This window comes from Pelophylax lessonae, assembly GCF_965119305.1.
Source record: "Pelophylax lessonae genome assembly, chromosome: 4".
In the NCBI taxonomy this organism is placed as follows: domain Eukaryota; kingdom Metazoa; phylum Chordata; class Amphibia; order Anura; family Ranidae; genus Pelophylax; species Pelophylax lessonae.
In genome coordinates, this window is record NC_138771.1 from 254,012,525 (window position 1) to 254,038,748 (window position 26,224).

At 42.7% G+C, this 26,224-nt stretch overlaps 1 protein-coding gene across 1 annotated transcript in view; it reads right to left on the bottom strand.

Annotated features, from left to right (window-relative positions):
- Nucleotides 1-26,224, bottom strand: part of ZDHHC17 (zDHHC palmitoyltransferase 17) — a 109,353-nt gene that overhangs the window by 37,718 nt on the left and 45,411 nt on the right. Inside the window, exons 4-6 of the mRNA XM_082257120.1 lie at nucleotides 24,013-24,090; nucleotides 19,835-19,979; nucleotides 2,463-2,527 (exon numbers count right to left, since the gene is read on the bottom strand). Coding sequence (XP_082113246.1) covers nucleotides 2,463-2,527; nucleotides 19,835-19,979; nucleotides 24,013-24,090 — 288 coding nt within the window. The remainder of the gene's footprint in view (nucleotides 1-2,462; nucleotides 2,528-19,834; nucleotides 19,980-24,012; nucleotides 24,091-26,224) is intronic.

Consider the following 26,224-nt stretch of genomic DNA (forward strand, 5'->3'; position numbering starts at 1 on the left):
GTATGCGCCAGTACTTGTGTAACCACACGCGTGTGTATGGAAGTACTGCCTTAGATGCAGATTGTCTGCGATCAAGGTATACCACACCCTAAGTTGGTATACCAGCTGCTAATCTTACCACAAGTTTGGAATGTCGACTCTACATTTTTTGGATGAAAAAAGGAGATCTGCTTATTAGATCAACATCCCATAACTCCTCCAACAAATATCATTTAGCATAAATTCATTAGATCAGGCTTTAACAGTCATAAATCTGCTACGCTGTGAGATATTTTTTTTATTGCACAGCAGGGGATAAAGGGAATGTCAAACTGATCCATGCCTGAAATCCAATTCACAAAAATGAAAATATATATGAAATAGAAAACACTTTACATAATCTTTTTTGATATACCACAAATAGAGTTTTGCTTATTGGACTCACATGTATCAGTAAATCTCGATACATGGCAAGGAGCAGTGAATCTAAAATAAAGCTAGTTTGTAACCAGCAAATGTGCGCAAAAAAAAAAGTTTTAAAGAGCTTAATGTAGTCCTCTCCCCCGTCTAAAACAAACAAAATTAAAAAATTAAAAAAAAAAAAAAAAAAAAAGGAAAAAAATATGCAGGTAGTTCTCAAAACATATCGTTGCCAAAATTCCTGGTTTCCCTGAGGCTCTAGTGACTTATCTCTGGCCTCAGTGGGAAAGCAACATCACCAGTACCTTCAGGAAGATCTCATTTCTAAAGTATGAGATCTACCAGAAATCTGTCAGCAAAGAAAAAAATTCCTTTTTTTCCCCCACAGAAAAAGTATATTCACTGGGTGCATGCGTAAGAGGAGACCTATGACCCTCAGCACCTCATCTTGTGTATGCACTGTCCCTGTGGAGCGCAATTGGCTTGCTCTGTGATCAGCGAGTCCATGAGACTCGGCTGATCACAGATCAGAGAAAGGGGCGGTCCCGGTCCCTTGCCACGTGATCAGCTGTCATCCAATATCAGCTGATCATGTGATGTAAACAGCAGCCAACGATCAGCTGTTTTTTTTCTCCTCACGCTGTCAGTCGCCGCTGCTGTCAGACGGACTTCGGTCCGAAGAGGAGAGAGGCATCTGTGCCCACCAGTGCCACCTACCAGGGCCAACCAGTGACACCTACAAGTGCCAATCAGTGCCCCATCATGAATGCTTCCCATAAGTATCACCTACCAGTACCCATCATTGCCACCTATCAGTGCCCATGAGTGCCGCCTATTAGTGCCCTGCTGCGCCACCTACTAGTGCCGCCTATTAGTGCCACCTCATCAGCGCACATCAATGAAGGAGAAAAAATAGAATTTTTGTAAGAACTTACCGTAAAATTATTTTCTCCGAGTCCTCTGACAGTCTCCGCCCGATGGTAGCCTTGCTCCTGCAGAGGACGCCATTACCCATTAGTGAAGGCTAATATCATCGGGCAGCGACTGTCAGAGGACATAAGAGAAATTACCTGTTTGCAAAATTTTATAACAAACTATAAAAACAGTGTTTCTTTTTCAAAATTTCCAGTCTTTTTTTGTTTGTTAAGCAAAAAATAAAAACCCCAGTAGTGATTAAATACCACTAAAAGAAAGCTCTGTTTGAAAAAAAAAAAAAAAAAATGATAAAAATGTCATTTGGGTACAGCGTTGCATGACCGCTCACTTGCCAAAGTGCGACAGCGCTGAAATCTGAGAATTAGCCTGGGCAGGAAGGGGGTTTGAGTGCCCAGTAGGCAAGTGGTTAAAAGACCATGGAGACCTCACCGTTCTTGTCAGTTTTTGTTAAAGAGGGGGTCCACTGAAAAACATGCCGTAAAGATTAGCAGTTAGAAAAAAAAAAAAACATGTCCTTTAATGCTCAAACAGTGTCCCCAGTTAACAAAGGATACTTCTACAGTGCTCACATGTGTAAAAGTGAAGTTGTTTTTTTTTTTTTACAGTATTTGAACACTATGGTTTCTATGCCATGATTTAGGCCTCATTCACATGGGCGTACTTAAGTGCACGTCGTGTTTTCCCACACGGGAGTTCTGTGCATCCACGTGCAGGCAGTCCCATTCATGTCAAATGGGACGTGGGGGCTGCACAGACACACCCGCGTGGGCGCAGGTGATTGTCCCTGAATGCAGACAGTGCGAGTTAGGGGATATGGGGATAACCCCCACGAATATCAATTTGAGGGCAGCCCATTTAGCTGCTGCGTCCCAACTGACATAAAAAGGAGCTGCCTGCATGTGGATGCCCCTCCCATGCAAGCAAAACACAGACCTCATATATATGTGTACGTTTAAGCACACACAAGGCCTTAAACTTCAACAATTAGATGAAAACACACAATGAAACTTGAAAGTCAGCCAAACTTGTTAAAGAATGACAGCAGCATCTAAAAATGGGTGCAGATCTATATGAGGCTGGGTGACATTGTTGACAAGAAGTTTCTATAATGACTGTGTAGTGGTTACCTGTGTGTCCTGTAAGCTGCCCACATTAGGGGGGTCATTCCATTTTGATCCATCATATCGACATCCTGGAACACAAATATTGATCAAGGTATACCACACATAAAAGAAAGAAAATTTATATGCCAAATATATGATTAACTCAATATTTGTCTATGAAGATTTTAGCAGAAATTAAAGCAGCCGCTTGTTTTTATTTCCTCTCTATAGGGCTGCATTCACACCTGTGCGTTCGGAAAAGCTCACAGAAATGTGCGTTCATGAACGCTCGTTTGCAGTGACATTAATTCTTAATGCACGGTTCGTACACATTTTTACCAATAAAGTTCCATGACTTTTCCATGACTTCAAGTAAATATTCATGACCTAATGATTCATGAAAATGTCTATGTAACTATTGTAATTTAACCAATATTATCAACTATATTCGAATATACTGGAGAAAGAAAAAGATTTGATGAGCGCTCCTGCTTGGGGTTAGAGCTTCAGTCCAGGCAGTCATGATGGATAAGGTGCAGCCGGACCCCTGAAGAAGGAACGGTTCATGCATGCTCCGAAACCGGTTACCGCCCCCCCCCCCCCCCTGTCATCACGTTCGTGCGGCCCTCCAGTGAGGTATGCGCTTCACTGCTGCCTCGATCTGACCGAGTCCCATGGTTGGTTCTCCCCTGGTGTCATCTCCCAGCTGCTGGCCAGCCTCAGGGACAGAAACACTGCAGACCCAGAAGGACACCGAGCTATGAAGATAGACGCTTATCTCCATGTAAGCTTTTAATGTGTGTCAATAAAATTATTTACATCTGCTACACTGAGTGGCGCCTTTCTCTCTTTTCTGCATATTCGAAAATACATAGTTACATAGTTAGTGAGGTTGAAAAAAGACATCAGTCCATCCAGTTCAACCTATGATGTGTGTGTGTGTTTCCTTTTAACCGTACATTGTATACCCCGGTATGTTGTGGTCTTTAAGGTGTCCATCCAATAGTTTTTTGAAACTATCAATGCTCCCCGCTGATACGACTGCTTGTGGAAGAGAATTCCACATCCTTACCGCTCTTACAGTGAAGAACCCCTTACGCACTTTAAGGTTAAACCGCCTTTCCTCTAGTTTTAGTGAGTGGCCACGGGTCTTATTGTATCTCCTTTCTCTGAATAGTTTGTTCCTTATGCTAGGGTCGCCAGTACAGTATTTGTACATTGATATCATATCCCCCCTCAATCGTCTCTTCTCCAGAGAGAATAATTTCAGTGCTTGTAGTCTTTCCTCATAGCTGATGTCCTCCATTCCCCTAATTATTTTTGTTGCCCTTCTCTGGACTTTCTCCAGTTCCAGCACATCCTTCCTGAGGACCGGTGCCCAAAACTGGACAGCATACTCCAGATGTGGCCGGACCAGAGTCTTGTAGAGTGGAAGAATAATCTCTTTATTTCTGGAGTGAATCCCCTTTTTTATACAACCCAGTATTCTGTCGGCTGGGTGATTGTGAAAGAAATTTCCACGACTTTTCCAAAACTTTGTGGTTTAAATTATTTCCAAAACTTTGCCAGGCCTGGAAATTGCCATTTTAAAATTCCATAACTTTTCCCAAGTTTTTCATGACCGTACGAACCCTGTTAATGGCCCCCCAAATATGGCAAACAAATGCACATTTTTACGTGCTGCAAGACGTGCGACGAACACTCCAAAAATGTGGAAAAAAAAAACATGGTACAACCGAAAAGGTACAGGAGCTTCTATGTCTTGTCTGTCACGCGTAGGGCACCCTTTTCAAGTGAATGAGATGTGCTATGCTTGAAAAACAAGCAAAAATACCCATCCCCACTATGCTAGGTGTGAAAGGGGCCCAACTACCTGAAGCCTACTAATGGTAAGGGGATGGCGTGGAATTTGCAAAGCATTACGGTAGTCAATGATTTCAGATAAACACAAAAACATAATTTGTCTGAACAAACAGTACACTGTAAAGATATAGAACGTTCTGCTTCAACTGACATTTCAGAAAAAATGTAAACTCTAATCTCACTTGATGCTGTATTCATATAAAAAGGTAACCAATATACGAGCTGTGAAATTAACTTTCCACTGAGCCATTGTTCCAAGGATAATAAACAAAATTAATCTGGCAGACAAGGAATGTAGAAAACAAAGGCTAATCTCCCATTATCCTGGGGGAAGGCAGGAAACCTGAACAAAATATACGCCATACATAAATGGAAAAAGATCACCAAATAAAATTGTTATTTAAAACAAAAAAGAATCTGCAGCATGTTACATTTTCCTTGAAATCATCCTGAATGCACTGGCATGTGCTCCCTAAATAAACAAAGCAGTAGTGCCACCTGCTGGCAGAAATTATCTCTGCATTACAAGTGGAATAACAAAGTAGAGGATGATTGGGGAGCTCTTTTCTGAAAACTGAAGCAAAGTGAGATTCTAGGCTTCATTTTCTAAATGCAAATGGCACCACACACACACACACACACACACACACACACACACACTTATTTTGTGACAATCTGTAAAATTAATTCACTTTCAAACAGCAGAAAACAGTATTCCTACTTTAAGCCTCTGGATGCAGGCTGAGATGCCCGAATAACAGTGTGGATGATGGAGGGTGTTCGCTCTGACCCTCAGTGTGCTCATGGGCATGCCACTAGTACAGCTTTCCAATAGGAATGAATGAGGTCGCAGCACTCATATGCTGTACTAATTAGATGTTTATGAGAAGGAAGGCTGTGCAGCTCAAAACGAAGTTAAACAGTTAAGATTGTTTGATCGGGGCTATAGCAAATATCACAAAATGGGGGGTGGGGGGAACCAATTAAAAATAAAAATGCATAATACAACGAAAGGTTGGAATATCAGATACAATGACAGTGACACACATAGTTGTAGTTTGCAACTGAACCTAAAGGGATTGTAAAAGGCAGAATTTTTTTTTTTTTTACTTAATGCTTTCTATGGATTAAGATAAAAACCTTCTGTGTGCAGCTACCCCCCCCCCCCATACTTACCTGAGACAATCTTTATCCAGTGATGTTACAGGAGTGTCTAAGCTGCCTGGGACTCACCTCCTCATTTGCTGAGACAGCAGCGCGGCGTGATTGGCTCACGCTGCTGTCAATCAAAATCATTCAGACAATCAGGAGAGAGAGGGGGCGGGGCAGGGCCATGGCTTTGTGTCTGAATGGACACAGGCAGCTGTGGCTCAGCTTGGGTGCCCCAAAAGCACGCTGCTAGCTGTGGAGTCACACAACAGGAGGTAAGAGCCAGGAGAGCCGAAGAGGGACACCTAAATAGGAGGATCCGTGCTGCTCTGGGCCAAACCAACTCCACAGAGCAGGTAGGTAGAACATGGTTATATTATATTATAATATATTATATATATATATATATATATATATATATATATATATATATATATAAAAAAAATATATATATATATATATATATATATATATATATATATATATATATATATATATATATAGAGAGAGAGAGAATAGATATAGGAGACCTTACAATCAGTTTAAGGCCGAACTCCAGCCTTACCTTCAGTCATGCACAGATGTACAGACCCCTCTTCTGTACTGAAATTGCTTACTTGGATTTCACTGCACACTGAGATTCCTTACAGGGTTGCCTAGGAAGCTGTAGAACGTCAGAGTTCAGAGATAGAGCATACCTCTTTTCCTGGATGAAGACTTTCAGTATCATCTAGACTTTGTCAGCCTTACTGTCCTTGACTCACCCCTTCTTTAAAGTGGAGCTCCAGCACCCCCCACCCCCCTAACCAAAAAATGAAAAGACAGCAGCTACAAATCTTGTAACTACTTGCCTACTGTGCACTTAACCCCCCTTCCCATCCGGGCCAATTTTCAGCTTTCAGCGCTCTCACACTTTGAATGACAATTGTGCGGTCATGCTACACTGTACCCATATGAAATTTTTATAATTTTTTTCACACAAATAGAGCTTTCTTTTGGTGGTATTTAATCATCTCTGGGTTTTTTATTTTTTACAAAAAAAAAAAAAAAAGAAAAAAAAGACAGAAAATTTTGAAAAAAAAAAACATTTTTCTCCTTCACTGATGTGCGCTGATGAGGCAGCACTGATAGGCTGCACTGATGGCAGTGCCCATAGTGCTGCCAGTCAGTGCCCATAGTGCTGCCAGTCAGTGCTCATCAGTGCCTAGATGAGTAGGCACTGATGGGCACTGACTGGCAGCACTATGGGCACTGATTGTGGGCACTGATGGCGGGCACTGTGGGCACTGAGTATGTTTTTTTACCTTGTGTAATTAGGGCACTGGTGATCAGTGCCCTGATTACATTCTTCTGTGTCCCCTTGAGCCGATCGGCTCTCCTCCTTCCTCACACTGCAGTCTCCGTGTGAGGAAGGAGCGCTGGCGATGAGAGGTGATCTCATATGTTTACATATGAGATCATCTCTCATTGGACGGTCCGATCACGTGGTGAATGGCCGCAGTGATTGGCCATTCACCACGATCTGTGATCGGCTGTGTCCAAGGGACACGGCGACACAGATTTTCCCCGATGCGCGCTCGCGGGAGCGTGCAGGGAGACTGTGTCTGGGAGGCCGTTTAAAGACGGCCTCCCGAAAATGTGAGTCTGCGCTGCAGCCGTACATAGGCTGTAGCGCGGATGGGAGGTGGTTAAATATTAGGACACTTACCTGTCCAGGGTAAGAAGCTAAAGCTAAAGAAGCTGGCCAAGCATGTCTCCAGACCTAAATCCTATTGAGCATCTGTGGGGCATCCTCAAATGGAAGGTGGAGGAGCACAAGGTCTCCAACATCCACCAGCTCCATGATGCCATCATGGAGGAGTGGAAGAGGACTCCAGTGGCAACCTGTGAAGCTCTGGAGAACTCAATGCCCAAGAGGGTTAAGGCATTGCTAGAAAATAATAGTGGCCAAACAAATATTGACACTTTGGGCCCAATTTGGACAATTCCACTTAGGGGTGTACTCACTTTTGTTGCCAGAGGTTTAGACATTAATGGCTGTGTGTTCTTTTGAGGGGACAGCAATTTACACTGTTATATAAGCTGTACACTCACTACTTTACATTGTAGCAAAAATGTCACGTGCAAAGATATAATAAAATATTTACAAAAATGTAAGGAGTGTACTCACTTTTGTGAGATACTGTACACACACACACACACACACACACACACACACACACAGTGGTAAAATGTCAGGTTTCGGTGATGTAAAAAAAAAAAACAAAAAAAACAAAAAAGAGACAAAGATAATTTCAGAACGTTTACCACTTTTAATGTGACTTATAAACTGTACAACTCAGTTCAACGACAAACTTAATTCTTTTAGGGATGGGGGTGGGGGGGGGGAGAATAAATAAATAATGTGGTTGCATAAATGTGCACACCCTCTTATAACTGGGGATGTACCTGTGTTCAGAATTAAGCAATCATATTTAAACTCATGTTAAATAGGAGTCAGTATACACCTGCCATCATTTAACCACTTCCATACCGGGCCAATTCAGGCACTCTGCTCCTACATGTAAAAAATAGAGTTTTGGACCTACCATAAAATCCATTACACTGATGTTCATTGACAGACACAGCTCCTGATTCTTCTTAACTATTGGGTTATACTGCCCCCTACAGGAGTAGGACACTAGGCAGAAAAAGGATCTGGCTACACCTATGGGCAGTCCCAGGGGGTGTACTCCCTCGCTCTGCTATAGGAACGGAGTTTAATTACAAGCAGTGTCAGAAGAATTACAACTCCAAAGAGGGGTGGGTGCTGTGTCCGTCAATGAATAGCAGAGAAATGGATTTTACAGAAAGTCAAAAATTTTCGCTTTCATTCATTGACGGACACAGCTCCTTATCTTCATAACTATCTGGACATCCCAAAGCAGTGTCAAACACAAGGGGTGGGAACAGCAAAAAAAAATTCCCAAGGTTAAGCAGTAGCCAACCAGGCAACAGGAGCGCAAGCACAACTAGAGCCCACCTGGAAAAAAAAAAAAAAAACACCCTCGAAGAGGATCAGGTCCTCTCAACAGCAGCCTGCAAAACCTTGCAGCCAAAAGAAGCATCCACAGATGCCAACACATCCACTTCATAAAATTCTGTGAAAGTGTGCACCAATGACCAACTGGCCGCCTTGCAAACCTGCGTCACTGATGCCTGATGACAGAAGGCCCAGGAGGCAGTATATGCCTGAGTAGAGTGCGCCTTAACAAGGAAAGGAGGAACTTGGCACTTGATGGAATAGGCCTAAATCGCCGTCTGTCTGATCCATCTGGAAATGGTCGCAGAGGAAGCGGACAACCCTTTCTGAGGCCCATCCTTGAGTACAAGTAGTTAGTCTGACTTCCTGAAAGACTCCGTAGCTTGCCAGATCCAGATTGCCAGATAGGGATTGCCACACCCTAATTGCCCGGACCACATCCAAGGCATGGAAAGCAATTTTCTTCAGATGTTTAGGCCTGAGACACAGGAAAGGCAACACAATGTCTTCATTCAAATGAAAATCAGAGACAAGCTTAGGAAGGAACGACGGACTGGGGAAGAACCACCTTATCTCTGTGAATCACCAGGTAAGGTGAATGACAGAATAACGTCGCCAATTCCGACACCCTGCATGCAGAGGTAATAGCCACCAAAAAAGGTCCCTTCCTGAGACAGAGTAAGCAAGGGAATCCCCCGAAGATTTTCAAAGGGAGGCTTCTGGAGGACCTAAAGCACCAAATTGGGATCCCAAGGCGGCAACGGAGATCACACTGGAGGAACCAAATGTCGGACACCCTGAAGAAAGGTACGCACCAGGGAGTGTGTGGCCAAGGGTCGTTGGAAGAAGACCGCCAAAGCCGACACCTGGACCTTGATGGTATAATTCAAGGCAAATATTTCTTCAACCCCCCGTTGAAGGAAGTTCAAGATCCGAGCCACCGAGAAGGAGCGAGGATGAACCTCAAGAGACTCACACCACGCAATGTACGTCTTCCACGTACGATGGTAGATCTTCCTAGAAGTAGATTTCCTACCTTTTAACAGTACAGGAATTACTGACTCAGATAAACCTCTATCCTTCAGCAGCTGGCATTCAACAGCCAAGCTGTCAAAGCCAGCGACTTTAAAGCAGGATGGAAGATTGGTCCTTGGGACAGCAGATTCTCCCTGAGAGGAGGATCTGCTTCAAAGGAACGTTGGCGACCAGCTGCACCAGATCAGCGTACCAAGTCCGCCTCCCCAAGATGACCGGAATCCCTACTGCCTCGATCTTGCGGAAAAGTCTTGGCAGAAGCTTGAGGAGGGAAGGCGAAAACAGACGATACTGACCCCAGGGGGCCACCAGCACGTCTGTGGTGTCCGCCAGAGGATCCCATGACCGAGCCACAAACCTCTGCACCTTTCTGTTGAGCCGACACGCCAACAGATCCACCTCAGGGATGCGCCACCGGAGACACAACTGATTAAAACACCTCCGGTCCTTCGTCCCCGACCCCGAGATCTGATTTCCAGAGACTGCGGAGTCTTGTCCCATTTGGCGAGAATCTCCCTTGCAGGGACCTCGTATGGAACAGTGAAACCGCCTTGTAGGTTGACACCATCAGGCCCAGCTCCCTGCATGCAAGTCCAGAGGGATAACAATCTGCTGGACAGCAGGAGAGGAATTGCAGCCTTTCTGGAGTTAGTCCAGAGTCAGACGCAGAAAATTCAGAATCCAGCTGAACTCCTGCAAAGTTCGTATGGTCAGGTTTTCCACCAGAGCAGTAGGAGACTCCGCACGCAGAAGGAGGTCGTCCATATAGCCCAGGAACGCGATCCCCCATTGGCTTAACAAAGCTAGCACTGGTGCTAACACTTTTGTGAAGAACCAAGGAGCAGAGACGAGACCAAAGAGTAACGTCGCAAACCGATTATGCTCCTCTCCCATGGCAAAGCAGGGGAAGCGCTGGGGACCAGCACATATCGGAATGTGACAGTGAACATCCTTGATGTTCGAAAGAGGCAAGAAAATCCCCCTGACGATGCCCCCACCGTGCAAATGGACTCCATTCTGAACTTCTGTACCCGCACAAAGCAGCTCAGAGCCTTGAGGTCCAGGATCGGACGCACCTTGCCTTCCTTCCTGGGAACTGTAAACAAATTTGGGTAAACGAAGACAATCACCCCTTGATGTAAAAGGTCTTGTACCGCCACAAACAGACCCTGTAAGTGGTCCGGGGACAGGTGCAAGATGGATGGAAAGAACCTTGCCGGGGGACAAGAATGAAACTTGATCTTGTAGCCCAGGGCTTGACAAATTTTCCTGAAATCTAGGAGCCAGCTAAAAAAGTTAGGAGCCAGTTTTTTTTTTTTTTTAAACTAACAACCAAGCTTTATTTAATAAAACGGATACTAAATTTACACATAAATACGACTAGAACCCCACTCTCCTCTAGCACAATTGGATGAAAACAGACTGTCTGTCTCTTTCCATCCGATGCCATCTGATCCGATCCATCCGTCTGCTTTTGGTGGACAGGATCAGATGGCGGCAGATTACTGCTCCATAGAGGAGAATCAAGGGTCCGATCAGGTCTGCCTGAAAAACTGACAGGCGGACCTGATCAGACAGCCTGTGTGAAAGGGGCCTTCGGCTGTGGCATGGCGACGAGAAAAAAAAAAAAGGAGATATATATATATATATATAGAGAGAGAGAGATATAGATATATATATAGATATATATTTATATAGATATATATTTATATAGATATATATTTATATATATATATTTTTTTTTTTTTAATAATTGGAAAAAAAAGAATTTTTTTTTATTTTTTTAATAATTAAAAAAAAAAAGAAAAAAATATATTTTTTTTTTTTACATTTAAAAAATAAATTAAATAATAATAACCACACTCCCTGTCAAAGGTAACTAACTGGACAGGGAGATGGTAATGAATGAATTGAGAACAAAAAGGCAGTGGAAACAGTCATTACTCCCGGCCTCCACAAGAGGGCGCCAGTTCCCCATTGGAAGCCTGTCATCTCAAGTAGGCCGAAAAGCCGGGGCCTCGATTTTCGGACGGCCCGGAAGTCCGTGCACTCCGTGCGCGGAAGTCCGGGCAAAAATGACAGGACACCTTCTGCAGGGCACCCCCAGGCGCCAGGTCGCTAATTCTAGTCGCAAATGCGACCTGGCGCCCGGGGATTGTCGAGCCCTGTTGTAGCCGGACTAAATGACTTCATGGACCCACTTGTTTTACTTCCAGGGAAGTCCACAGGTCCGGAAACCAGTGAAGATGTCCACCCACCCCCGATACAGGTGAGGGCGCACCTTCATGCTCAAGGAGCCTTGTTCGCGGGTCTGGAGAAGCCGGTTTTTGGCTTGCCAGACCAGGTTTGTTTAGATCCTGATGAAGAGGCCCTGAAAGGCTTCGAGCCCTTATCAGTCGACCCTGAGGGACGAAAAAACTTTGAGCCGAAAAGGAGGGCCCAAGTCTAAGACGAGGTTCCTTGCACTAAGCAGCCTGTGGAAGAAAGGTACTCTTCCCTCCCCCCCCGTGAGACCTTTAATGATGTCATCCAGGGTAGCTCCAACCAGGCTATCTCCTTGAAGTGTAGATCAGTCAGGGCCTTTTTATTAGTCTGGGCCGTACACCAGCATTTGAGCCAAAAGACACGCCGAAGGACCACTGCCAAAACGGACAGCCAAGCCTTTAGGGGAGCCGCATCCATAGAGGCATCACAGATAAACTGCAGCCCTGGACCAGCTGATCTTCCAGCTCAGCAAAGGCAAGGGGGGGGGGGGGTTGTTCTCCCTCCAGGTCACAGCGTAAAAGCATAGCCCACTCGGTCAGAGTTTGCGACACCAGGGCAATGGTAAATACTGGCCTCGGTGGCGAATCAGCCAGAGTGTACATATTGCAGGACTCAGCTTCCACCTTCCTGTCAGCTGGATCCTTAAAGACAGAGGACTCTTCAAACAGAATCATGGTAGCCTTGTTCAATATGGAAACCGGAGGGACCACCACCGGTGGACAAGTCTACTTCTTAATAAGGGACTCCTCATTAGGGTAACGCCCAATAAATCGCTTAGGGACCCCAAAGGGACGCTTTGGTCGTCCCCACTCTTTAGCGACAATTTGTCAAAATAAGCAGGGAAAGGAAACACCTTTTTGCCGCTCTAGATGGCTTGTGGGTGCCAAAAGGGAACATGCGCCTCCGTTGCAGCTGCATCCTCCATCTTTAAGGTCTCCCGCAGAGATACAATCAGTGCGTCCATCAGCGCCTTTTCGTGTGCGGTTGCAGATGTGGTGGAATCATCCTCCCCAGCAGAGGATTCCAGGCATGTGGTAGTAGACCCAGCAAGGTGACCCACATCTGCCGGCTGAATCCGATTCAGCATCTGAAGGGACAGATGAGGCAGGGGAGGGGGCGTAGCCCGTCGCCCGAAAGCCACCTCCACCCGGGACACACAGGACTCCAGGATCAACGTCAGTGCATCGATGGATGGTTGGGACCCGGAGGGCCTGGCAGCCTCAGAGGGCATCAGGTGGGGAGATGTGCTCCAAAGACTCCATGAGTCACCAGGGGGGCCCCACAAAAAAGGTGTAAAATACTGTAAGGGACAACCCCCACCGTGCTGGCAGCACCATCCTATCACCAGGTACAAAGCACCAAGCGATCCTCAGCAGAGAGGGAGAGAACCCCACCAGACTCACGACCCAGCAGAAACAGGCGCTTGCAGCCACCAGGATAATCTGCGCGGCATTCAGGAAGTAAAAAGATCCAGCACCAAGGGATGAGGGGGGGCTCCCACCGCCCGCCAGACTACACAAACATAGCCACCGTGCATAGAAACACACAGGCTACAACAAAATGGCGGCACTACGAGGCTTTCAGGGACACAGGAGGGATCCCTAGGCCTCAAGGACAGACCCAGGCAGGACAGGGGGCCCTGGCAGGAGCCGACACCGGGTACAACCCCCCCCTGCACAGCTGATTGTTTGGTCACTGGCGGCGCACCCCCCCAGCCCCCATCACCAGTATAGCGCCCTGCCCCCCACCCCAGCAGGTGGACCTAACCACCCAAACAGCCCAAGCATAAGTGGGGGGGGGGGGGGCGCATGGGGTACAGATGAATGGGGGGTGCCTGACTGAAAGGAGTGGAACCAGGGGGTCTAACCGTCCCAAGGAGTGGCCCACGTCCGGCTCAAAACCTTCCAGAGGGAGAAGGGGGGGGGGACAACTACTCACCATACCAGGAACCGGTGGGCACTGCTCCAGAAAGAACCCCTCTCCATCCAAAAGGGGGGTTGTCGGCCAGGAGGAACACTGCGACTCAGGCCGAGAGCCGGTCGCATTCGCTCCAACGTTCGTGGCAATACCTCACGTGTGGATTGAACGCTGTTTACATATGTGGGCTCAACGTACACATGCGTTCGCTTCTGCATGCGAGGACGCGGGGACAGTGGCACTTTCATTTTTTTTTTGGTTTATTTTAATTTTTACTTTCCCTTTAAATTTTATTTGATCACTTTCATTCCTATTACAAGGAATGTAAACATTCCCTGTAATAGGAATAGGGCATGACAGGTCCTCTTAATTGAGAGATGTGGGGTCAATAGGACACAGCCAAAAGAAAAATTGACCGCACTCAGGAATTGATGAAAATCAAAGTGTTTAATTCTTCATCAAGAATTGATACAGACAGTACATCACAGGGACATGTGACTGGTTGACACGTTTCACGATTCTGAAGATCGCCTACTCATAACCACCATCAATAGGACCCCACATCAGATAAAAAAAAATAAATCTCGGCTTTCCAGCCTAGAACACAGCAGTACAACTGCCAGGCCTCCGAGGGTCTTAGAGACTGCCCCGGTATTCTCTATGGTGAACTTCCGCCGCCAGGGGATTCCTTCTCCTGCTCGCCGATCGCACGGGTGAGCCGGTAGAAACACCGGAGGGGGCGGTGTTGTCCCCTCCCATGGCCTGTAAGAACAATCAAGCAGCTGAACAGCCTCTATGATTGTTTTTACGGTGCAGGGAATCGCCGGCTGAAATATCATTCAGATATTCCCACTCAAAGCCCGGGGCGTTATATGACGTACAGTGGTATGGAAGTGGTTAAAGTGCCTCTGATTAACCCCAAATAAAGTTCAGTTGTTCTAGTAGGCCTTTCCTGACATTTTCTTAGCAAAAGCCATGGTCCGCAGAGAGCTTTCAAAACATCAGAGGGATCTCATTGTTAAAAGGTATCAGTCAGGAGAAGGGTACAAAAGAATTTCCAAGGCATTAGATATACCATGGAACACAGTAAAGACAATCATCAAGTGGAGAAAATATGGCACAACAGTGACATTACCAAGAACTGGAAGTCCCTCCAAAACTGCTAAAATGATAAGAAAACTGGTCAGGGAGGCTGCCAAGAGGCCTACAGCAACATTAGAGTAGCTGCAGGAATATTTGGCAAGTACTGGCTGTGTGGTACATGTGACAACAATCTCTCGTATTATTCATATGTCTGGGCTATGGTGTAGAGTGGCAAGACGACAGCCTTTTCTTCCTTAGAAAAACATCCAAGCCCAGGTAACTCTTGCAAAAACACATCTGAAGTTTCCCAAAGGCACGTGGGAAAATGTGTTATGGTCTGATGAAACCAAGGTTGAACTTTGTGGCTATAATTCCAAAAGATATGTTTGGCGCAAAAACAACACTGCACATCACCAAAAGAACACCATACCCACAGTGAAGCATGGTGGTGGCATCATGCTTTGGAGCTGTTTTTCTTCAGCTGGAACAGGGGCCTTAGTCAAGGTAGAGGGAATAATGAACAGTTCCCAATACCATTCAATATTGGCACAAAACCTTCAGGCTTCTGCTAGAAAGCTGAACATGAAGAGAAACTTCATCTTTTAGCATGACAACGACCCAAAGCATACATCCAAATCAACAAAGGAATGGCTTCACCAGAAGAAGATTCAAGTTTTGAAATGGCCCAGCCAGAGCCCAGACCTGAATCCAATTGAAAATCTGTGGGGTGATCCAAAGAGGGCTGCGCACAGGAGAAGTCCCCGCAATCCGACAGATTTTGAATGTTTTTGCAAAGAAGAGCGGGCAAATATTGCCAAGTCAAGATGTGCCATGTTGACAGAATCATAACCCAAAAGACTGAGTGCTGTAAAAAAATCAAAAAGGTGCTTTAACAAAGTATTGGTTTACAGGATGTGCACACTTATGTATTCATATTATTTTAGTTTTTTTTTGTACTTCCCTGCACCTAAATGATTTGTTTATTGTTCAATTGAGTTGCACAGTTTATAGGTCACATTAAAAAGGTGGAAAAAGTTCTAAAATGATTTATCCTTGTCTCATTTTTTTTACATCACAAAAATATTTTATCAGGGGTGTGTAGACTTTTTGTATCCACTGTATATACACACACACACACACACACACACACACACACACACACACAAACACACAAACTTTAGAAAAAAATTCACACAGTGAACAACTTTTTTCACACGTTTCTAATTAAAACATACAAACCCAATTCCAAAAAAGTTGGGACACTGTACGAATTGTAAATAAAAACAGAATGCAATGATGTGGAAGTTTCAAATTTCAATATTTTATCCATAATACAACATTGATGATATATCAAATGTTTAAACTGAGAAAATGTATCATTTTAAGGGAAAAATAAGTTGATTTTAAATTTCATGGCATCAACACATCTCAAAAAAGTTGGGACAAGGCCATGTTTACCACTGTGTGGCATCCCCTCTTCTTTTTATAACAGTCTGCCAACGTCTGGGGACTGAGGAGACAAGTTGCCCAAGTTTAGGAATAGGAATATTATCCCATTCTTGTCCAATACAGGCTTCCAGTTGCTCAACTGTCTTAGGTCTTCTTTGTCGCATCTTCCTCTTTATGATGCGTCAAATGTTTTCTATAGATGAAAGATCTGGACTGCAGGCTGGCCATTTCAGTACCTGGATCCTTCTTCTACGCAGCCATGATGTTGTAATTGATGCAGTATGTGGTCTGGCATTGTCATGTTGGAAAATGCAAGGTCTTCCCTGAAAGAGACGATGTCTGGATGGGAGCATATGTTGTTCTAGAACTTGGATATACCTTTCAGCATTGATGGTGCCTTTCCAGATGTGTAAGCTGCCCATGCAAGAAAGCGTAGCCGCTCAGGTGTATGTCTGATAACCTGGTGCAGGTCGGAGCCGTAATCCGGGAGCTTGCAAAATGCAGAAAGATTTGACCGCACTCAGGTGAAGATATTTCTTGAAATCAAAGATGTTTCCTTTATTGTTCCAATAAAATCAGATGACAGACAGTGTACAAGCAGACAAGGTTGACGCGTTTCACGACATTACCAGTCGCTTACTCATAACCATACTGACAAATTGCAAAGAGCCGCAAAGTATTTGTAAGAGAACCATCAATTAAGGATGTAGAAAACACATGTGGAACACATGAGTAGATGGTTCAGACAAGCTGTTTGCAATGACCAGTAAAGACATTCTGATTGCACATAAAATCCCAAATGGGAAAAGTGATACCAATCTAATAGTTGTAGACAAAAACCAATTTAAAAACATATAAGTGCATCCAAGGTTACTCTCAAAACACAGGCTATATGGGTATATGCATATTGAAATGCATATAAACCTGAACATAAAAATAATAATAATCCCAGACTTTAGCAAAAAGTAAAATATAAACAACCATGTATAAATTAATGTGGGGAATCGTTACCTGTATGTGAGGGAAAATGATCGGACACAAAATGTGCGAAAAAATGAATACAAAATGTGTGAAAAAATGAATAAAAATGAATGAATATATGTGTATGTGTGTAAACATATGTGAGTATGTAAAATGTGAACAATGATGATAAAAATGTTGAAAAATAAAATAAAAAACTTTATTTAATAAAAAGCATTTCTGCACATGGCTCCTCTCTCACCCAGGCTTTATGATTTTTATGTATGGCGCAAAGAAAAAGAGAAAAAAAGAAAAAAAAGAAAAAACTTTTTGAAATAAACTTTCAAAATAAAAACTTTCTTCAAAATGCTTTGCTCCATATATAATCATGTTTTGAGGATATGACTTCTAACTTGACCTCTTTATATCCTCTATGGATTTTCATTGATCATCATCTTTTTAATATTGATGACGTGATTCAGAGGATAATTTTGGATAACAACATTCTACCAAGATATACCATTCCTCACATTCCCATGACATACACACATTTTTATTGCACCTATATTGATTGTATATGGTTGTATTTTACCACTTTGGCAATATGTGTACATATATATCTTCACTATTACTGCATATTTACTCATATATATATCAATATATTACTTTTTTCAAAAAAAAGTTTTTTATTTTATTTTTCAACATTTTTATCATCATTGTTCACATTTTACATACTCACATATGTTTACACACATACACATATATTCATTCATTTTTATTCATTTTTTCACACATTTTGTGTCCGATCATTTTCCCTCACATACACGTAACGATTCCTCATCAATTTTTTACATGGTTGTTTATATTTTACTTTTTGCTAAAGTCTGGGATTATTATTATTTTTATGTTCAGGTTTATATGCATTTCAATATGCATATACCTATATAGCCTGTGTTTTGAGTAACCATGGATGCACTTATGTTTTTAAATTGGTTTTTGTCTACAACTATTAGATTGGTATCACTTTTCCCATTTGGGATTTTATGTGCAATCAGAATGTCTTTACTGGTCATTGCAAACAGCTTGTCTGAACCATCTACTCATGTGTTCCACATGTGTTTTCTATATCCTTAATTGATGGTTCTCTTACAAATACTTTGCGTCTCTTTGCAATTTGTCAGTATGTTTATGAGTAAGCGACTGGTAATGTCGTGAAACGCGTCAACCTTGTCTGCTTGTACACTGTCTGTCATCTGATTTTATTGGAACAATAAAGGAAACATCTTTGATTTCAAGAAATATCTTCACCTGAGTGCGGTCAAATCTTTCTACATTTTGTAAGCTGCCCATGCCACACGCACTCATGCAACCCCATTCTATCAGAGATGCAGGCTTCTGAACTGAGCGCTGATAACTACTTGGGTTGTCCTTGTCCTCTTCAGTCCGGATGACATGGTGTCCCAGTTTTCCAAAAATAACTTCAAATTTTGATTCGTCTGACCACAGAACAGTTTTCCACTTGGCCACAGTCCATTTTAAATGAGCCTTGGCCCAGAAAAAATGCCTGCACTTCTGGATCATGTTTAGATATGGCTTCTTTTTTGGCCTATAGCATTTTAGCTGACAACGGCGAATGGCGCGGTGGACTGTATTCACTGAAAATGTTTTCTGGAAGTATTCCTGAGCCCATGTAGGGATTTCTTTTACAGTAGCATTCCTGTATGTGATGCAGTGCCGTCTAAGGGCCCGAAGATCACGGGCATCCAGTATGGTTTTCCGGCCTTGACCCTTACGCACATAGATTGTTCCAGATTCTCTGAATCTTTGGATGATATTATGCACTGTAGATGATGATAACTTCAAACTCTTAGCAATTTTTCTCTGAGAAACTCCTTTCAGATATTGCTCCACTATTTTTCGCCGTAGCATTGGGGGCATTGGTGATCCTCTGCCCATCTTGACTTCTAAAAGACACTGCCACTCTGAGAGGCTCTTTTTATACCCAATCATGTTGCCAATTGACCTAATGAGTTACAAATTGGTCCTCCAGCTCTTCCATATATGTACATTTAACTTTTCCGGCCTCTTATTGCTACCCGTCCCAACTTTTTTGGAATGTGTACCTCTCATGAAATCCAAAATGAGCCAATATTTGGCATGACATTTCAAAATGTCTCACTTTCAACATTTGATATGTTATCTATATTATATTGTGAGTAAAATATAAGTTTGAGATTTGTAAATTAGTCCATTCCTTTTTTACTCACAATTTGTACAGTGTCCCAACTTTTTTGGAATTGGGTTTGTACATCAGCATGCATTAACGTACATAAAGATACAGCATGTGCCTAGCGAGATATAAATATTACCTAAATGCTGGTTTTAGTGAAGGATATGGCTGGTGTATTAAAAATCTTTTTAAGTAGGCAAATAAATTATTCACCAAACTAAAAAAAGTTATCAGCTGCACAGATTTATTGAAAAGTAACAATAACGCAGAGAAATGCAAATTAAATTCATTACCTTAACAATTACATTGATCTACAAAAATGCTATTATATTTCTGGTGCATTGGTTGCCTGGCTCTGGGAATATGTAATGTGCTGCAGTTTCCATACACAGGGAGTAAACAGGATTGTAAATTGCTTCTTACCTGTCCCTTAGCTATGAGATATGCAACAATCGAGGTATGTCCGAACTGCGCGGCTAGGTGAATACAACTACAACCTTCTCCATCAATCAGTGAGGGATCAGCACCATACTTCATCAGCTGTACAACCATAGACAAATGCCCCTGTCTACAGAGACAAAAACAGTAAAAACATTATAAATTCTTCATAGGCACGAAGTATATCACAGTTATGACAGTCAGTTTTCTCTTCATTTTATGGCTAGTTGGCTGACCTAGTAGTAGGGCCCAAAAAGTTTAGTGACCTAGTATATACTTATCTACACTCCCAACCATAGTCCCTTTGTTTGGAATCTTCCTTTTCTGTGTTAGAGCTTGCATGACATGGCCTCGATTCACTTCAATGGACAACCAGTATGCAGTATGACAGGTTCACAGAGGACTTGCATCTCTCCAATAAAAAGCACCTTAGTAGAATGAAGGTGAATTCTAATCTGTCAAATCTTTTTTCCTATTGCCTTGGCTTCCCCTCTCATTTTCTGTGTAGTTACCAGGCAAAAATGATATATTCATTCCTGGGGTCCATAAACACTTCAACCTAACGGGCAGAACGAAAAAAAAAAAAAAAAAACTAAAGAAAAAAAAAAACTAAAACAATCCAATGTTAGTACAGCAATCTCCCCTGCTGAATTACTGTGTTCTGACAGGGGGGCTGCCCTCACCCCCCACCAGAACACACCAGTCAGCATGCTTAGCCACTGAGAGCGCTGATTGTGTGCCGATGGGCAGACCTTTTTCCCTGTCATGCCTATTCACTTCTGTCCGCCCGCCATTCGGCCAGTGAGTTTGGCCCTTTGATCCCAAGAAAAACACACAAGTAGCTTTGCATAGTAAAGAATCTAGAACAATAACCGTTTCTAAACCAGGACTTTTCCGCCATTTTTAAATGCTCTTGGTCAGGAATAATAAAGGAATGCTGTACTGAAGGAAATATGTAGAATGCAGTGCTGATGTAATTCTGAAGATATAATCTCTCTGGTATCCTTGGGTTTACCATTTTTTACGGTTCTAATCTAAAACAAGTATATAGCAAGTAAAGCCTGAATTCTAACCCTATATACATGTTCTAAGACAGTGACGTTATTGCATCCATTGGGTCCACACGATACCCAGGCAACTAGCAATTTTAAAAGGGTAAACCAGCAATGGTAGCCCACATTTTTTTTTTTTATCTCCATACAGGTTCCTTTTCAATTAAAAAAAAAAAAAAAGGTTATGAGTAAGTGAAAGAAAGAGAAGCAATTACAATAACATGAACATGTGGTCTATAGATATTAACGGATTTTAAACAACCCATTCAGTTTTAGGGTCCTTTCACATAAACAATCCGATCAGATCCGCCAGCATTTTTTCAGGCGGACCTGAACGGATCCTCCATGCATCCCTATGGGGCAGCAAATGCCAGCAGAGACATCTCTGCCGACACCCGTTGCTATCCGATCCGATCCTGTCCGTGAAATCCAGACAGATGGAAACCCTATTTTCCATCCATCCAGAGGATCGGATGAGAACGGACAGACGGGGATCTGACAGCTCCATCTCCACACACAGAGACGGAGCTGTCATCCGCCTGCTCAGCAGGAATCGGCGGATCAATCCCCACTGAGCAGTACGGAGTCCGCTGGCAGAGGCGGACCGTGTGAAAGGAGCCTTAGGCCCCTTTCATGCGATTGGACCGATTAGGTCCGCCTGTCCGTTTTTCAGGCCGACCTGATTGGGCCACCCATTCTACCCTATGTGTTTGCTGACACCTGTCTGGCATCAAATCTGACAAGATCTGCTAAAAACCGACGGATGGCAATACGTTTGCCATCCATGCAGTGGGTTGGACCACATGGGATGGGATGAAAAACGGACATGCTGTCCATTTTCATCCGCTGTCCGAATAGGGGAGAGCAGGACTCTGACACAGTGGTCCGTCTCTGCACAGTGAGCTGAGACAGGCCGGTCATCAGCCTGCTCAGCTGGGATCAACAGAGCGATTCTCACTGAGCTAGCAGAGTCTGTGACAACGGATTAGCCCGTGTGAAAGGGGCCTAAAATAGAAATGAAATAAAACATTTGTACAGATTTAAACAAAAACATTATAAATACCTTTTTTTCCCCTTTTTCAGAAGGGATTATATTCCTTCTTTACTCACCTGCATAAGAGCTAGGGGGAGGAGAAGCGGCAGCACACTGAGCTTCCCAGTGAATGGCTGTGCAGCAGGGGCGTGTCCAGACAAGTCTGATCATTAGGAAAGCACACTGAGTTCCCAGCATAGCTAGAGCACTGACCATGTTGTGCCTTCCTGCTTAGTGTGGTCAGTTTTTAAAAATGAAAGCAGAGGGACTAGGAGGAACACCAGGGATTTCACACAAAGGAAGCAATACAAAGAGAACAGAATACTTTCCATACAAGAACAGGGTACAGCAGGCATCCATCAGGAATATGAAGTGTAGGGGTTACAAACATTTTAAACTTATTCTCCCTTCCTCAGTAGTACCCTCTTTTCGCATACCTATTACTCTTTTCAGCTGCAATATGCCAGGAAAAATAACCCTGTGTGTTTTGGACCCTCACTGCATGAACCGGTTGCTGGGCCAATAAATGAACACCAATGTGGTCACATTGAGCAAGTCACATTTTTCACCATACCTGTAAGCGGCATCTGTAAGCTCTCATCGCTCCCTGCAGCCAGAAAAGAAGATAATCAAAGAATAGGGAGTATGTGCTGCTAGGGGACCACCCTTTTTGTTGCCACCAATTTAACTTTTTACATGCTGGAACTGCTGCTAATGTGAAACTTCTGGGAACTATATTAGGTTTACATTTTCACTCCTGGTTACAGGCTATGCAGTAGAATGGATTTAATTCTACATATGAACTATGAACCCCCCCCCACCATGTATCCCAGGCTTATCAGTCCTTCCTGGGTGCTCGGGACCTCCACGGTGGCTGTCCTGATGTAGAGTGGCAAGAGGTGGGCCAATATTTGCAAATTGTAAAATATGAACCCGGAAGCACTCAGCTCTGTGCGCTACTGGGTCCAGAGCTGCCAAAGCCTGGTTTCCCTGGCTGGGGTAAAAGCTGTGCAACAAGTCAGTGTTTAATCAACTCCAAAAGAGTGGAGGTATCTCCTGGTGTCTCCTTATTCCTTAAAGAGAACCTGCCTCCTGTGCTACACTATCTCCTGGTGTCTCCTTAATCCTTAAAGAGAACCTGCCTCGTGTGCTACACTATCACTATGAGGGTTTAATGGCTCCCACCCTGTGAGAGCAACAAGGATACTTTCGGGGAAAAAAAAAAGATTAAAAATCAAAAAAAAAAAAAAAATTTTTCAAAAGCCTCCAAAAAATTATTATTGCACCATACATATTCGGTATCTCCACACACAATTCTAGGTTATCATTTACCAATGACTTTAAATTAGTCTGTAAGCTAGAATTGTTTTTTAAGCATTGCCTATGGAGAGCTTTGGGTACTGCAGTTCTCTGCCGCTTCACAGGTGAACCAATTTTAAGGCTTGACATATTTGGTATCTATATACTCAACGCAAACTCATATTTTACAAAAATTAGGCTATTATATATTGCATCTGTTTGCAATAAAATGAATTTGTTTTTACTAAAAATTCTAATTTGATAAAACAGTAGCACAATTATTGTGGGATATAAAAAAAAAAAAAAAAATTGCAACTGTCCCCATTTGATTCTACAGGGTCTCTGCTTTTATAAAATATTTTTTTGGGGGTTTTAAGTGATCTTCAGGCCTAAAGTATGCAGAAAAAAGCTTTGGGCAGTGAAAGGATTAAAACATAGTTATTAAATAGCGTGAACACCATTGGAAACGGTCCGAGAGTCTTTTTAATATCCTTTTGAGTGCTTGTTCACACATTGCATGAAGTAGGTAATGCATGAAGCACACGCTAAAAATAGAGCTGCCAGTGACATTGCATTTCACACCATTGTGTGTAGGGCACTTTCAACACCTCACTGACGATTTCAGAAAACAAGTTTTTTTTTCCATGTATTTGTGAAGCACATTCTATCCATTCAGCAAAACAGAGTTTAACCTGGCACATTAAATGCTTTGAGCAAATGATTTTTAGATCTGCAAGAGAATGAAAGATTCTGTTCATTTCCACAAGCTATAAAGTTACCTTGTTGCCCAGTGCAGAGGAGTAGAATTTAAATCCCCACCGAGTTGGTCTACTATAGCACCTTTCGATATGTAGAACCTATGAGCAAAAACACACAAAAATGATCTTCAGACATAACACAAAAATGATTTGCCATTTTATGTGAATACACAAAGAATGATTCCAGGACAAAGAACCAAAATCAATAGAACAAAGTACAATATAAAATAATTACACAGGAAACATATGCACTTGGTTGGACTAAAACCAGGAGCCAATCAAATATTTTGAAGTACCTTTTTTTTTTTATTTAATAATTTTCCATTGAAATAAGTGGAAAGGCATAAGCACCCATGCTTTGACATACAATAAAATGTGCATTGCAACAAAGGCTAATAAGGATCGTTTTCAAAAGGAAAAACAAACCAGGGAGTAAATAAAAAAAAAAAAAAAAAAAAAAAAAAAAAAAAGCATTGATGTGAATCCAGCAGTAGTCAGCAAGAACCAAAGTTACTATGTCAAAAAAGCCAGGCCACTGATATTTACAGAGGTACAGTACTGTGCAAAAGTTTTAGGCAGGTGTGAAAAAATGCTGTGTATTACAAATGGTTTCAGAAATACTGTAATAGCATTCATGGTTTATTTTTATCAATTAACAAAATGTTAAGTAAATGAACAGAAGAGAAAACCAAAATCAATCAATGTTTGATGTGACCTCCCTTTACCTCCAAAACAGCATCAATTCTTCTAAGAATTATAATTCTTGCACACAGTTTTTGAAGGAACTCAGCAGGTAGGTTGTTCCAAACATCTTGGAGAAGTAAGCACAGATTTTCTGTGGATATAGGCTGCCTCATACCCTTCTGTCACTTCATGTAATCCCAGACAGACTCAATGTTGGGATCAGAGCTCTGTGGGGGCCAAAAACCTTCACTTCCCGGACTCCTTGTTCTTCTTTATGCTAAAGCTAGTTCTTATTGACATTGGCTGTATGTTTGGGGTCGTCCTGCTGTAAAATAAATTTGGAGCCAATCACATGCCTCCCTAATGGCATGGCATAATGGATAAGTATCTGCCTGTATTTCTCAGCATTGAGGACACCATTGATCCAGACCAAATCTTCAACTCCATTTGCAGAAATGTAACCCCGAACTTGCAAGGAACCTCCACCATGTTTCAATGTTGCCTGCAAACATTCATTGTTGTACCACTCTCCAGCCCTTCAGCTAACAAACTGCATCCTGCTATTGCCAAATATTTTTTGACTATTATTTATTTTGACTCATTAGTCCAGAGCACCTTCTGACATTTTTCTGAACCCCAGTTCCTATGTTATTGTGCATAGTTGAGTCGCTTAGCCTTGTTTCCACGTCACAGGTATGGTCTTTTTGGCCTCAATTGTTCCATGAAGACCACTTCTGGTCAGACTTCGGACAGTAGATGGAGTAGATGGGTGTATGGTGTCCCACCGTTTTCCGCCAGTTATGTGCTGATGGCACTGCTGGACATTTTGCAATGTCGAAGGGAAGTAAGCACGATGTGTCTTTCATCTTTGGTATTAAGTTTACTTGGCCGACCACTGCATCTACAATCCTCAACGTTGCCCGAATTTGTGCAATGGTAAGAATTGATGTTCGTTTGAAATCAAATAGGTAGTCACACCAAATATTGATTTTTCTTCTGTTTTTGTTTACTTTGCATTTTGTAACTTGATAAACATCACCAATAAAAAAAAAAAAAAAAGTATAATATATATATATATATATATATATATATATATATATATATATATATATATATATATATATATATATATATATATATATATATATATATATATATATATATATATATATATATACAGAATTTTTGTAAAATCTTACCGTAAAGTTCCTTTCTCTGAGTCCTCCGACAGTCGCCGCCCACTCACAAGTCTTCACCAATGGGTATTGACCTTTGCTCCGCAGGAGTGGCTAGGCACAAGATTTGTTAATAACAAAAGCTTTTAGCATAGACACACCCCTAGGGGCTGTCCCCTTAGTCAATACCTCCCTGCACCAGCATTCCCAACTCAGTTTGGTAGCATAGCAGTAAGAGTACACAAAAACCCCAAAAGAGGGGCGGGGGGCGGCGACTGTCGGAGGACTCAGAGAAAGGAATTTTACGGTAAGATTTTACAAAAATTCAGTTTTCTCTTACGTCCTCCGACAGTCGCCGCCCACTCACAAGTCTT